This window comes from Gallus gallus, chromosome 2 (genome assembly GCF_016699485.2).
Source record: "Gallus gallus isolate bGalGal1 chromosome 2, bGalGal1.mat.broiler.GRCg7b, whole genome shotgun sequence".
Lineage (NCBI taxonomy): Eukaryota > Metazoa > Chordata > Aves > Galliformes > Phasianidae > Gallus > Gallus gallus.
Window position 1 is genome coordinate 117,921,275 of NC_052533.1, and position 15,279 is coordinate 117,936,553.

The 15,279-nt window shown below is 41.0% G+C and overlaps 1 protein-coding gene across 2 annotated transcripts; it reads left to right on the plus strand.

Annotated features, from left to right (window-relative positions):
* The first annotated feature begins 1,943 nt into the window (after nucleotides 1–1,943).
* Nucleotides 1,944–11,886, plus strand: GDAP1 (ganglioside induced differentiation associated protein 1). Of its 2 annotated transcripts, none has more exons than XM_418303.8 (6): nucleotides 1,944–2,205; nucleotides 2,532–2,724; nucleotides 3,921–4,094; nucleotides 5,322–5,416; nucleotides 5,864–5,978; nucleotides 8,231–11,886. In XM_418303.8, exons 1-6 carry the CDS (start codon nucleotides 2,134–2,136, stop codon nucleotides 8,611–8,613), a joined length of 1,032 nt encoding a protein of 343 aa, XP_418303.3. In that variant the 5' UTR covers nucleotides 1,944–2,133; the 3' UTR covers nucleotides 8,614–11,886. The 2 variants fall into 2 exon arrangements, with proteins under 2 accessions (XP_418303.3, XP_004939971.1); XM_004939914.5 differs by having other exon boundaries at nucleotides 3,924–4,094.
* Nucleotides 11,887–15,279: the final 3,393 nt, after the last annotated feature.

Genomic DNA, 15,279 nt, shown 5'->3' on the forward strand with positions numbered 1-15,279 from the left:
AAAGCTGCGGGGAGGAGAGAGCCCTGCCTCGGGCACTCATGGCCGCGGAGTGAGTGCCTGCTGCCTGCCAGCAGCCTCTGGCATAACCCCCGCTATAACACCACCTTCACCAGCACTGCTGGGCCTCCTGGTTCTGCAGCTGAAGGCTTCGTTCTGTATGGATAGCGTGGCAGTATTTTGTAGCAATACTGATTTGTAGATTTGAGGAACAAGAAATACCCAAATATGTTCGCAGGTGGTCTGTTACAGGACAGGTCAGAAGCAGGAAATACCACTTTCCCTGTTCCTTTCTTCCTTACTGTGTCAGAACACAGATACAACTGTGAAGTGAACATTGAACATTTTAGTGTTTTTGGACTCTTTCTCAGATATGCCCAAGCAATAAAAACATTTTTTTTTTCCTCCAGTGGATTCTCCAGCAATAAATAAATAAATAAATAAAATAAAAAATAGTGATATAGAAATGTTCTAATTCTAAGAGAGACCTTATGTCATCAGAAATACAGTCAGTACTCAGTGGGGAGATTACAGATTCCTGTGTTGGTGTTGGTTGTGAAATACAAACAGCGTATAGCTTTAAAATGTTAGGGTGTGAGAACCCAGTGATAAACACTTCATGAATAAAATGAAAACATCGCTATTATTTGCTTTTACATAGTCCCTTATGAATTCATTATGTTTTAAATAATATTTATTTGGAAATGTAAAGCATTTAGATACATGTAATATGTTTAATTAAAGAGATTCGGTACTTACTAATCTAAGCTTTTTTGTGGTGGGGGATTTTGCTACATACATGTACATGTCATCTATTACAGTCATATTACTTTCCAAAACTTAGAGGCTCACATTTGTTTCTATTGTTAATTAAGAAAACAATTATTTCTAAAATGTCATAATTTGTACTTGGCTGCAGACTGCTTGCATGCAGATGATGTGGTAACCTTAATCATAGGCCTCACTTTCTTCAAATGTAGGCCTCTAAACCTCTGTATGTTCTTCCCTTTTGACTTGTAAGACTTGTTGCCTCTTTCAGTGGATTTAAATTCATTTCCTTGCTTAATATTAGCCAAATTTTCCCACAAAACAAAAGGTACTCAGCATTGGGATGTAGCTCTGAACACACTGCTTGGGCAGGTCATCACTTGGCATACAGGAACAGTCGGTGTGAGAGGCCCTCAGGCTCCAGCCGTACTCAGAGTTGGGGTGTAGCTCTCACTGCACTGCTCATTCAGGTCATCACCTGGTGTACAGAAATGGCTCATGTCAGGGGGCCCACAGGCTGATGGCAGCCAGAGTGCAGCGAGCACAGTCATGCAGTACACCTTGCCTGCACAGCTGGGCCTCCTACCTGAGGTGTGATCAGCAACTGCATCTCCACACTGGTGCCGGTGTGGCACTTTCTGATGATGGAAGCTATTTGGTTTTTTTTCATCAAATGCTACCCAAGACTTCACATACAACACCTTTCCCCCTCACTGAAGAATAGTTCAGTCTTTTTAGACTAGAAGAAAAAATAAAACAGAGTAGCCTTCTCTCTTGAGATTGACAGGACACAACTGGAGGCAAAAGCAATGAGTATTATTTTACATTTATACCTTTATTTCTGTGTCTGTAAATGAGGGGCATTTGGCAATGGAGCATTTTACCTCTGGAGTTCAACTCAGGATCTGATCTCTGTAACATATCGTTTCTTTTTCTTTTCTTTTCTTTTCTTTTCTTTTCTTTTCTTTTCTTTTCTTTTCTTTTCTTTTCTTTTCTTTTCTTTTCTTTTCTTTTCTTTTCTTTTCTTTTCTTTTCTTTTCTTTTCTTCTTTTTTTTTCCCTGACAGCATGATGCCAATGTCCCTGAAATCCACAATCAAAATCCCTGCTCAAGAAAAGCAAACAACCTCCAACCCCGCCCCGATTTTTTGAGAGGCCATGTGACCTTTCCACCTGCGCATCCATCTTCCCGCACCACCCCCAGGGAATGCCGCAGCCGGTTTTGCGGCCGGCTTCCCCGTAGGCAGGGCCGTCCCCCCGCCGTCCCCCTCGTTCCACACAGGACAGCAGCATCCCCGCTTAGCGCACGGGCAGGCCGTCCGCCCCGCAACGCGTCGCGCCGCGCCGGCTCACGGAGCAGCGGGCGGGTATGGCGGGGCCCGGCGGGGCGGCGGCGCCGCTGGTGCTGTACCACTGGACGCAGTCCTTCTCCTCGCAGAAGGTGAGGGCGGCGGGGAGGGGGCTCGGGGCTGCCGCTGCCGCGGCGGTGGGGAGGGCGGGGGTGAGCAGCATCTCGCTGAACCTCCCCTGAAGGGCGGCTCCACGGCGGGCGCGGCCTGCAGGCCCCGGGCCGGGTGCGCTGAGGGGACGGGCGCCGAGGTGCGGATCTGCGGGGGTGTCCGCGGAGCCCTCTGGGGACGAGCAGGTCAAAGTGCGGGGCCTGACACACAGAGCGAGAGCCGGCCTGCCGAGCGGAGCTGGGCTGTGCGCAGGGTGCGGCTGTGTGCACTGCATTCCTATCCGCTAAATCTGGTCCTGTCTTTCCAGGTGCGCCTAGCCATCGCTGAGAAAGCACTAACGTGTGAGGAACACGATGTAAATCTGCCCCTGAGTGAACACAACGAGCCGTGGTTTATGCGCTTAAATGCGTCTGGAGAAGTACCTGTCCTCATCCATGGGGAAAATATTATTTGTGAGGCAACGCAGATCATTGATTACCTCGAAGCAACGTTTGTAGATGGTAATCCTATAGGCATTTTAGTCTGTTGTCTTTCTCACGTATACAAGTGTCACTCAGTAGCGTCAGAGCCGGATCTGTATCACTTTGTTTTGTTCTTCATGGCAAAGTCTTTATAATCCTCCAAATAAACAGACTGTGCTGGTGCTGGGTGGTATGGGACAAAATGCCTTCCTTTAATGTGGTCTGGTCCCGTCTTCCGGTACCTTCATGACGAGCTGTAAATAAACCTGCTGCTGTCTTTCTTACCCATTCTGGTAGCATGGAGAAGTAGAAAAATGGCAGCACTGTGCTATGCTAGTTCTGCTCTGAGGATGCCACGGAACAGGCTGTATTCAACAGAATTGCACAACTGCCATTGTCAGACAGCACTTTTCTGCAAGAGAGAAAGAATAATGTACATTGTGGGTTAGTTCCAGAAGAATTGTGGGGATAAAAAAGGAAGAAGAGCAAATCGGTTATTTTTGGAGACAAAAATGAAATAAAGAGGTAAAAAATAGGAAGAAAATACTTGCATATGGTTGCTTTTGACATTGTTTGTGTCTATGTTACAGGAAAATAGCCTTTCTCAATTTTGAGGAAAATGCATAGCTTTCTTTTTTTAGATTGGAAGAGGGAACATTTTTGTGTTTCAGGGGTTCAATGGTTCTGCTGTAATCTCCAAGGCATGGAGAAAACTTCACATGATGGGCAGTTTATACTGGTATTTTGGTCAAATGAGGAGGCAAGGCATGGATAGATTGAGGGCAGGGTAAAACTCAGTGTTGTGCGCTGGAATACTTACAGTGATGCTATGAATAGGATTTCTGTAAGACAGTGTTCAATTTTCACAGCACTGCAGCTGTAGTAAGGTTTCAGGTGTAGTAGCTTATCAGAACTCTGTTGTCAGAGTGAGAAAGGGTTGTGTGCCACTATCACCTGTCCCTAGAAGTACAACATAGGTGCTGAATCAGCTTTGCTGATTTGTAAGGCCTCTTAAGTAAATGCTTGTGTAGAATGCTGCATTGGAATGGGATTATTAAAATGACCAAAGTATATATGTGTACATTTTGCCAAGGTATTGAGTAATGGTGGGGAATAGTAAAGCTGTCAACAGCTGTGTCATTCATGGTAGCTGGACTAACCGAGGTAACTGTGGAAGTGCTATTCTTATCCAGTCATGTGGTTCTTCTGTTTTTAACTTTAATTTTATATTACAGCAGAAGTGCCAAGACTAATGCCGGAAGAAGGGAGCATGTATTATCCAAGGGTGCAACACTACAGGGAGCTTTTAGACTCCTTGCCTATGGACGCCTACACGCACGGCTGCATTCTACACCCTGAGTTAACTGTGGACTCCATGATTCCAGCCTATGCTACAAGCAGAATCCGCAGTATGTGTTGTTATAGATCTGAGTGCATATTATATAATAAGATGTTGGATTACTTTCATCTTGTGTCTTTAGTGTGTCTTAAGTATTGAGCACGTTTCTGATTTTAGTTTCAGTACTCAATAAGTTTTGCATATACTTCTTATTTGTTTTGTAGTCTGTTAGGATTTGAAAATGGGAATGAGGAAGCGTCACTTTTGAGATGTCTATAGAATTAATCTTCCTACTGATAGAGAATATGTTGCACAAAACAAAGTGACAGCTATAAAGATTTTAATTTCTGATCTTGTTCATGCTTATAAAGAAGTTTCCAGGGAACAGCACTGGAAGTAAGTATCCTATGTTCATCTGACATGGAAATCATTAAAGCTCAATTTATACCCTGTGTGCAAATAACAGCAATATAGAATTAGGATACAGGATGAAGTAGAGATCTCATAGAATCAATGGTAAAATATTCTGTGATTTCCCTCAAGTCAATATTTTACCTGGAGGACTTTTCTACGCGTACCATTTTCCTATGGAAAAATGCATTAAAGGAGCAGAGGAAATAACTGCAGGGTATGTAGCTCATTTCCCTGTATATCAGAGAACCTCCCTTCATGAACCTGGTTTCAAATCCAGTAGTTTTCAGATGTGTTTAATTTAAATAGTCTTTCAGTTCTCACAGCTCTTTTTTCTTTTCTTTCCTTCCTGGATTTGGACACCAGAACTAGACTTTGTATTGTGTTCCCTTTGGTATCAATTAGAGGATAATATTTAATACTTTATTTGTATTTCAATACTGTACGTATATTCAAGGGCTCCACTGTTCCTTTCAGCCACAGAGTTGCACGAGGAATCCTTGTTCAGCTGATGAATGATCATGACTTCAGTTTAACTTTTCAGAACTGCTTTCAGACTTGTAGTCTTCTCTACAAGAAACTTGGCCTGTACTGTTTGTGAACTGTACCTTTTGCTTCAAATTATATTTCATATTGGATCATACTGAAACAGATAGTGCTTGCTTAGGCTCACTTTAGCAGCCAGTCCAGACCACTGGCTATCACTGCTACGGCTAATATGTAATATCATAGAAGATGATACCGTCTACCGTCATTGAAGTGCCGCTTCTCATTTCTTTGGTATGGTATTTTTACACAAACTACTAATAAATTCCTGTGAATTGGAGTGGATTTGGATAGCTAATGTCATTCCTTTGTTTTTGTTTTTTGTTTTTTTTTGTATCAGGTCAAATAAGTAATACAGAATCAGAGTTGAAAAAGCTTGCAGAAGAAAATCCGGACCTTCAAGATGCCTACATAGCAAAACAGAAGCGCCTTAAAGTAAGAAAGCATTTTGTATTTCTGCCCTTTGTTATCAGCTTGTTAATGTCAGATTTTTTCTGTCATGACAAACATTTGTTTCACCTGTCATTACCAGTATAGTCATGCAGTGGTTTAACCCTACAAGGCGTGAAGCAGTCTATCCCCCAAATCAGCTACACACTTCAAGTGTGTGCTGAAGTGTTGGACTGGTCCACTGACTTCATAGGTAAGTAGATATCAGCATTGGTGTTGGGATGTTGAGAACCCTACAGGATGAGGCAAAATGTGCTATCTAACATCTCTAATATAACTTCTTGTTCTATCTGAATTGTTAGTAGTATCCAAAAGTTATGTGGAGAAAATAATCACATTTTATGAATAAGTACTGTAATATCTTAAGTAGAATTTTATCTTGCAAAAGTATGAACTATATACATTAAGAAACTAACGTGTATGTATGTTTAGTCTAAACTGCTGGATCACGATAATATAAAATATCTAAAGAAAATACTGGATGAGCTGGAGAAAGTTTTGGATCAGGTTGAGACTGAGTTGCAGCGTCGAAATGAGGAAACACCAGGTAAGGAATTATTCTTGCTAAATCCTGTTGATGCTTATGTTTGGGGTGACTGAGTAAAGTGGTTGACAGCGCCATTGTGGGCCTGTTTTAAATACATCCAAAGTGATACTTCTAGCATACATTGATCTGACTTCACAGAGCAGATCAATACTGTTTAAAATACTTCTTCAGTTTACTGCTGCTGTCAGTGAGTGGAAGTCTTAGTGCCTGATCACATTTTCAGCATACTGTGAGTATAATTAGTTGCACAATTTTGCAGTATCTTGTAAACAAAACAAAAATAGCTGTAACCACAGAATGTTATTCTTGACGTTGTAGTTGTAGGACTCAGTTTACTATAATGCTCCTGACTTTAATTGTAAAAGCAGTTTATTTAAAATTAGGATCTCATTTAAATACCATAAGGACATAAGGTGCTGGTATTTGTAGCATGTTCAGAATTAGCAATTTGGATAAGTGCTTTAATCATTGCACAATCCTGCTCTCTTGAAAACCTTGAAAGTGTATACCTGCCATCTGCCTAAATGACAATTGAGTTTTGTTTGAATGGGAGTAGTCATCTTATTGAGATTCTGGTCCAACTCCCAGTAATGCTAATAAAAATTATTCCTCTGACTTCACTGGGATCTGTGTAAAGCATCAGTCAGTATCAGCTGCATCTGCTCAGGTCAGTAATAGTGCATTTGGCTCTGTAAATAGCTGTTGTAATAATTATGTATTATCATTAAGACAGTAGATTTGAAAAAGTAGTTGAAAATCTAGGTTAAATTTTCTGCTGAATCAACAGTGAAAGAGTTGCAGAAAGTGGTTTAGCTCACACAGGATGGTAGAAATCTGTTCAGCCAACAGTCTGTCACCATTTCCAGCAGCCCTCTACTTTGTGCCACACAGGCTTTCCAGTGAGTCAACTTGTGTGATATTGATGAGCCTATGAAAACTGGCAGTAGGATTTAATAAAACATATGACTATTAAATGCCTATTTTAATTTTGTCTGAGGTATTGACATATTGGGAGCTTGTGAACAGTGCTTTTATCAGTTGCTGGCTTATCTCTGCACATCTGCTTCTCTTACTACTGCTTAGATCCCTCATTGCTGCTGCCACTGCAGACAGTGGCTTTCACACAGGTTACCTTCTTTGGTCTTCCTTTCTATCATCTTGATGCACTGGGTTAATTCCCGGATAGCATTTCAGCGGTACAGGAAAAACTTCGAGACCTTTCTTCTAGACCTGTATAGCTACTTGAAGTGGACCAAAGGTGTCCTATGTTGTGCGGTGCTTCCCTCAGGTGGCAATTAACTTCAAAAGGATATTGCAGAAATTCACTTTTTCTGCAGAGGTGCTGCTGAACATTCATGCCAGTGTTTTTTGCATGTCTTTTGTGTGGGAAAATCTGCAAAAAGTCACAGATAAGGAGGGAATAGGATAGTCCTGTTTGAGATCTAAGCTAGAGCAGAGTACTCACTGGCAGCTAGATATCTGATTTCATATCCTAGGTTTCAAAAGCTCCCTATACAAGTCGGTAAAGATATGCCCTTCCAATGGTCTTCATATCAGTGTAGTTAGAGCAGTGCCCGCTAAGTCATCTCAGAAAGATTTACCTCTTTGCTTTGACTGCACAGCTTTTGGGTAATGATGGGCAGTGTGAATATCCATCATTTCTGAAACATCTCAGTGTAGACAGCATGGTTTTGAGTCTAGGAGGCACAAAAGGCCAGGTAGCAGAAACTCTCTTCTTGTGGAGGTGGTGTGTTTGGTACATGTTAGTCATCTAATTTGTTTCTTTTTGACTTGAAAATCTTTAGCAAGCTAGAAGCTATTGAGTGAACTACCACAGAGATATTTCACTTCAGACAAGATGATCAATTCTGAAGGCAAATAGTAGCTTTTCAGCAAAAGCTCGACAGCCTTCCTCCTTTTCCACTCCTGTTTAATTTACTTCAGATTTGAGAAATGTACTCAAGAAAAATAAATGTTTGCTGTGGTTTTTAATTTCTGAACCTGAAATGTGGTTCTTTCTTTCTTTACAAATGTAGGCTAGGCTGCTAAACCTAAGACTTTATGTGATTTTTGTGAACAATGGAGAGAGGGTGCGATCAATGAGGATTGGTAAAATGTTCAGATCCTAAGCATAGGTGCAGTGTTGGTGTTGTTTGCTAGCGTTTTGAAGTAGCACTGAATAGCCTATGCAGGTTTCTTTGTGTGTTTGTACCTCTTCAGCTCTTAATTCTTTATGTTTTATCTCTGATTAGAAGATGGAAGTCAGCCTTGGCTCTGTGGTGAATTCTTCAGTTTGGCAGATGTATCACTTGCTGTCACGCTACATCGGTTGAAATTTCTTGGATTAGCAAGAAGAAATTGGGGAAACGGAAAACGGCCGAACTTGGAAGCATATTATGAGCGTGTCCTAAAGAGAAAAGCATTTCACAAAGTTTTAGGACATGTCAACAATATATTAATCTCAGCAGTTCTGCCAACTGCATTTCGAGTGGCCAAGAAGAGAGCGCCCAGAGTTCTTGGCACCACCCTGATGGTCGGCATGCTAGCGGGAATGGCTTATTTTGCTCTAGTGTGTCTTCGGAAGAGATTTGCCAACATGATGTTATCAATTAGAACCAGACAAAATTATTTTTAGACCTATTTGTCCCTGGTGGTAAGTGGAGGCCATCTCTACTGCCCCGGTAGACTATACCCAATACAATATAAGCGTATAAGAAAGATTATGTTTGTGAATTAGAACTTTGTCACAGTAATCATCTCCTGAAATTGTATAATTGGCTTGACAATGCCAATATATTTGCAGAAAATATATATGGGGGAGCGAGGGCAGCAGGGGAAAGAATCATCATAGAGTCATGGAATGGCTTGGGTTGGAAGGGACCTCAAGGATCATCAAGCTCCAACCCCCCCTGCTGCAGGCAGGGCCACCAACCTCCACATTTGATACTAGACCACGCTGCCCAGGGCCCCATCCAACCTGGCCTTGAACACATCCAGGGATGGGGCATCCACAACCTCTCTGGGCAGCCTGTTCCAGCACCTCACCACTCTCATAGTTAAGAACTTGCCCCTGATATCCAAACTAAATCTTCCCTCCTTCAACTTAAAACCATTTTCCCTTGTCCTGCTATTATCTACCCTTTCAAAGAGTTGACTCCTCTCCTGACTGTAGGCTCCCTTAAGGTTCTGGAAGGAAGATACTTTCTTTTCAGGTGTGGAAGTATAAGGGCTGTGATAGTGTTTTGTAGAAGTGGTTAGTGTTTCTATCTCCTGTACCCAGTAACTGACCTGATTATAATGTATTTATTTAATAGCTGCAGGAATGTGACAGCTTTTCACTGTGGGTAAAATGCATTACTGTGCAGAAACCAGCATTGTTAAAATACTGAAAATAGTACTCAGTTTAAATGCTCAGAGTAGGATTTGAGTGCCACGTAGGCTCTGTGCCTTTCATGTATGAGTTGAATATCTCTGTACTGATGAATGTCTACTGATTTGCAATTGGATCTTTAAGAATGTATTATTAAGCAGCCTTCTAGAGCCACTTTTCTCCCAGTATGTTGGTCATGCAGTAATGCAGGAAGAGACCTGAACAGCATGTAAATATCATGGTTTGTGGGCCACTTGAGTGAAATTCTTTAAAAGCATCAGCAGTTAGCAGTTTCTGGACTTCTCTTGATACACAGATGAGAGTGAAAAACTTGATACTTGCCTTTTTTAATGTCTTTTGGGCAGCCTTTGTCCCAGCCAGATACCCAACTCTGCTACAAGGCCTGGCTGAGTCATGCCAAACTACCCCAGTGCACATATCCTACTTTGATTGCTGTCCCCTCCTTCTATCTTGCTCTTGTGGTGACTTGATACAGTTTCCTCCATATTGGTGTCCCACATACACCCTCTTGTTTCCACCTTGAGCACTGGCTGGATTTTTTTGCACATGACTTATCTATGTTAGCGATTGTATGAGCCTCTGTGAAATGTTTGCCCGCAGTGTTCCACAGCCGACTAGGTAATGTATGTACAACAATGAATTTTGTAAAAACAATTTAAGATAGTCTGGTTGGGTAACCTATTTTGAAGGTTTAGCAGCCTTTTTACTTATGGAGAGTTATCATATTGGTGATAAGTGAAAAATATAGGCTGGTTTGCGAATAGGTGCAGATTTTTTTTGCAAAGCTACATTCTTGTAGGGAAGGTGTAGAAAAACACCAATACTTTCCATGGCTCATAACACTTCCATTATGTTTGAACTGAGCTCCCATTTCAGATAGAAGTGCCCATCTACCTGAAGGTAGACTTTGAATCATTTTGCAGAGAGAAATTGCTGAGAATTCTGACAGCTGTTTAGTAAGTTTTCTGTATTCTTTCTGAATGTTAGAAAAACGTCAGAATATTTACAAGCTATAGATAATTACAACAAATAAAACATAACTCGTGATGCTCAACCAGTGCTAACAGGCCTAAGTGCATTTTATATCTGATGCTGATTGTTGTGGACTCTCAATTACTTTTAAGCAACAAGAAGATTCACTTTCAAGTTTGCTGGATAAAAAAAACCCAGATAAAATTAGTGAATACTCCTCTTTATAATGTAATATTATTTTATTTCTTCAGCAAAATAAGATTTAATTCTCATTGCTCCATTTCACTAATGAGAAAAATCTTACCTAGGAAACAATATTTTTTTATTATTTGTGAAAAAGACAGTTTTATATAATTGTATTTCATGACCCAGTTGTTTTCAAGGACTTGATGAACTAAATTGCTCTATTTAGAAAAAAAAATGTGTTATCTAGAATAAGCTTAATTCAACAATATTGTTGATATTCTGACAGCTTTAACTGAGTTTGGTGTTTGTATATTGCTGCTCATCTGCGTTTAAGTGTAACCAACAAATTCCACAGAGTTAACAAATACAGGGTAAACTTTGTAACTTAATGCTTCCCTGGCATGTACTTATGGCAGGCCATCTGTAAAATACACTCTGATCAAGTCACATTAAAATTCAGTATTTATGTCAGCTCCCTGTAGGATAGATTTAGATTCCCCCCCCTCCCCCCTTATGTGCTGAGATCTGGGCTAACTATTGATGAAGCTGTTCAGTTTTAGTTCCCTCCAAGCTTGATCGCTGTACATCAGCTAGTGCTCACTGCTTTCCAGGATTTGCAGGTATTGTTGGGAAGGACTGAATTGTCCACCAGATGTCAGTGGTCCTCCAGGGCATGCATCTGAGATGTACGGGAAGTCATGAAAGTTTCACAAACAAGACGTTGATGATCTCAGTGTAAGATGGATGATGTGAGCATGCTCATGAAGCTAGTACTCTCAAGAGCCTTGAAACAACTGCTTTGGTCTACTGCAGGCTAATTCTGTAATATTTATAGGTTTTACTTCTGAGTAGTTTCTATACTGGTTAATTAAGATTGCCCAACAGAGAACAAAGCTTAAATGATAGTTCACATTAAATTGAATGCCACTGAATAGCAATTAAGGTTGTCTGCAGGAATGAACGTGGATAAAACTTGCTGAGAAAAGTTTGGGTCCCTAGTTTTAATCAAGTTTTGTTCAACTAAGGCTACTTACTTTCACAATCCTGAAATACAATGCACGACATTGATTTCTGTACAGGTGGCAGCAAAAGGCTTATCCGTGATTATATTCTCAAGATAAGAAAAGATTTTAAAATACATACACTATATATGACTTTTTGTGCAGAGTACCTTTTGTGTGGTTCTTGTAAGTTTTCTTTTCAGCCTGCCTTATTTTTTTTTTGCTCAATACCTCTGTTTATATTGGATACACGGTCTTCTGATTTTCATTTACTATTTGCTCTCATATCATGCATCAGATAACATTTCATATGTCTTTATATGTGGGACCAGCAAAATAAACATAGATTCTGAGACTACTTTCTAGACTGGTTTATGTATTCTTTTGCAGTAAAACAAAGCACATTTGAGTACTGTACAATATTGCTGTGAGTAGTCTGAAGCTATTCAAGGAGAGAAGCCTTTGATATTTGAAAGGTGTTCAACAGATTGCCTCGTGTGTACCTGGAGACAGCAGTTACAATGGTAGTTTTCTTTTGTCTGTCTGTCTGAGCTGTATCTGCACATGGCTCAACAGAAGCTATTTAATAATGTTAAAAACCCACTTGAAAGAGGGTAAACTGTTTTTGTGTTCTCAATTAACCAATTAAAATACAAACAAAAATGTTTTCCTAGTGAATGTGACTCTGGTTCTTGATGTACACTGTTGCTCTAGACACTCCATTCTGTGAAGTACTGTGACCAAAAGAAAAATGGTGTGTCTGCACTGATGGTCATAAGACGGTCATAAGTTTTGGTATGCCATGCCCAATTCTCAGTGTAGCAGGAGATGAAGTATCATAGAATCACCAAGGTTGGAAAAGACCTCCAAGATCATTTAGTCCAACTGTCTAGATACCACCAATATTTCCCCATTAAACCATGTCCCTCAGTACATCTAAACATTTCTTGAACACCTCCAAGGACAGTGACACCACTACCTGCCTGAGCAGCCCATTCCATCTCCTGACCACTCTTTTGGAGAAGAAATTTTTTTAACATCCAACCTGAACCTCTCCTGGCACAACTTGAGGCCTTTCCTTCAGTAGTTATGCAGGAGAAGAAGCCAACCTCCACCTCACCTCAACCTCTTTTCAGGCATGAGGTCTCCCCTGAGCCTCCTTCAAAATAAACAATCCCAGTTTCCTATTTGTTCTTCATAATACTTGTGTTCCAGACCCCCTCACCAGCTTTGTTGCCCTTCCCTGGACACAGTCCAAGGCCTCAATGTCTTTTTTTGTAGCGAGAGTCTCAAAACAGCACAATACTCAAGGTGCATCCACACTAGAGCTAAGTGCAGGTGAACAATCATCTCTCTGCTCCTGCTGGCAACACTGATACAAACCAGGCTTCTTGGCTACCTGGGCACACTGCTGGCTCTTGTTAAGCTGAGCACCGACCAACACCCCCAGGTCCATTTCTTCCACACAATCTTTCAGACACTTTGCCCCAGGCCTGTAGCATTGGGGTTGTTGTGGCCAATGTATATGACTTAGCACATGGTCTTGTTGAACTTCATCCCATTGGCCTCAGGCCAGTGATCCAGCCTATCCAGATCCCTCTGTAGGGCCTTCCTATGCCCTGGCAGATCAGCACTTCCTCCCAACCTGTTGCTATCTGCAAACTTACTGAAGGTGCACTCAGGCTCCCCATCCAAGTAATTAATAAAGGTACTGAACAGAACAGGCTCCAGTACCAACCCATGGGGAACACTACTTGTGACTGGTCACCAGCTGGATTTAACTCCATTCATCACCACTCTCTGGGTCTGGCCCTTCAGCCAGTTCTTTACCCAGCAAAGAGTGTACCTGTCCGAGCTGCCAGCTTCTCTAGGAGAATACTGTAGGAGACAGTTTCAAAGACTTTGCTGAAGTCTAGCTAGACTATGTTAACAGCTTTTCCCTCCTTCACCAGGCAAATCACTCAACCGTAGAAGGAGAGCAGATTGGTCAAGCAGCACCTGCCTTTCATGAACCCTTGCTGGCTGGGCCTAATCCCCCAGTTATCCCACACATACTATATGATCTCACTCAAGATGACCTGTTCCACAGCCTTCCCTGGCACTGAGGTCAGCCTGACAGTCCTGAAGTTCCCCAGATCCTCCTTACAACCTTTCTTGTAGAAGGGAATCACAGTGGCAAGCCTTCAATCCTCCGGGACCTCTCAGGTTGACCAGGAACACTGATAGATGGTGGAAAGCAACTTGGCTATCAACTCTGACAGCCCTCTCAGCACCCTCAAATGGATCCCATCTGGCCCCATGCACTTGTCCAGGGAGTAGTAGGTCTCTTAACCATTTCCACCTGAATCATAGGGGGTTTATTCTGCTCTCTATCCCAGAGTTCCAGGTCAGAGGGTAGAGTACTCCAAGGATAATTGATCTGACTTTTAAAAACAGGTGTAAATAGGCCACTGAAAACTTCAGCCTTTTCCTTATCCTCAGTGGTTGAGTTCCCTGCTGCATCCAGTGAAAGCTGGAGGTTCTCCTTAACCCTCCTCTTACTGTTGATGAATTTGTAAAAATGAAAATGAATGGATCTAGCTGACTACAGAACACTCTGTTCTGCATTAAGTCACATGATTGAATATTCTTTACTGAGACCTCCTTAATAAACTTATCTCATTGTTTAGCTGATGCTAAACGAAGAGTTGTAAGGCTGTGCTTAGGCAATTTGTAAGATGTGCTGAGGAAATCAAAGGCATGTAGAAAAATCCTAAGAAAGCTGTTTTTTTCTCCCTGCCTTTATTTAAAAGGAAATTTTTAGTTTTGGTACAGTTCCAAGACAAGAAGACAGGCATTCAAAACTCAGGAAATTCCAGAAGCCAGAGTTCTTACAATACCATTAACTCACTCATACAGTCCTTCAGCAGCATTTTTATTTCAGTTTTTCTTTTTAAAACACAGTCATGGTGCTTTACTTAATGTGCTATTAAAAGTGTTGCACCAAGAAATAGTTGAGTTATATTCATTTTAGTACTGCGTCAGCATTAATGTTACAACAAATTTAAAATAGTCATAAACAGTTGTATAAACACGTGTAGTGTTAGCTAATACACAATAACATAATTCCAATTTGCTTCCAGATTCTTTATAAATATATTCTGTATATCATTTTTTGTCCATACTGTAGTTATTCTGATAAAAATAGCTAATTGACAGTTATGTATATTAGTATTTTTCCTTGTAAAATCTACATGGAGAAGGAACTAGTCTGACTGTTAGTATCACTGAAATAGTTCTGTATGGGTAGGTGTTCCCCTTCACACTATTAAGACACACTACGTAAGACATCATCAGCTGCTGTCTGTTCTTTGAGAGCATTATAGCAGCATATGGTAATATCATCAACACTATGAATATAGAGACTTAAGAAAGTATGTACTTAGTGTTGTAATGCTTAATCTGCATCTTTAGTTGACCATCCAGGTGAGAAGCTGAATTCTATGTTTTTAGATTGAAGGAAGAGCTCTACCTATTGAGGAACTGTTGCTATCTTGAAAATTACTCATTTAGGGCTTTATTCAGAAAGGTTGCCTAATTTCAAGGGTTTAAGCAGATGGTGTCTCTGCACAACAAAAAAATAGATCATTCATGGAGCCAGCCCAGGTATGAGAGGACCATTGCTTCTGTCACGTAGTGGTTGAGACACTGACTTCATGAAAAGTGAAGTCTTTTACTCCAGTTTAATATGAAGTTGGAAAAAGTCAAAAAT

Coding starts and splice junctions, on each gene's coding strand:
- GDAP1 (XM_418303.8), top strand. CDS start 2,134: ATGGCGGGGCCCGGCGGGGCGGCGGCGCCGCTGGTGCTGTACCACTGG. Junction 2,206..2,531: donor AGTCCTTCTCCTCGCAGAAG/GTGAGGGCGGCG, acceptor CTGTCTTTCCAG/GTGCGCCTAGCCATCGCTGA. Junction 4,095..5,321: donor TGCTACAAGCAGAATCCGCA/GTATGTGTTGTT, acceptor TTTTTGTATCAG/GTCAAATAAGTAATACAGAA.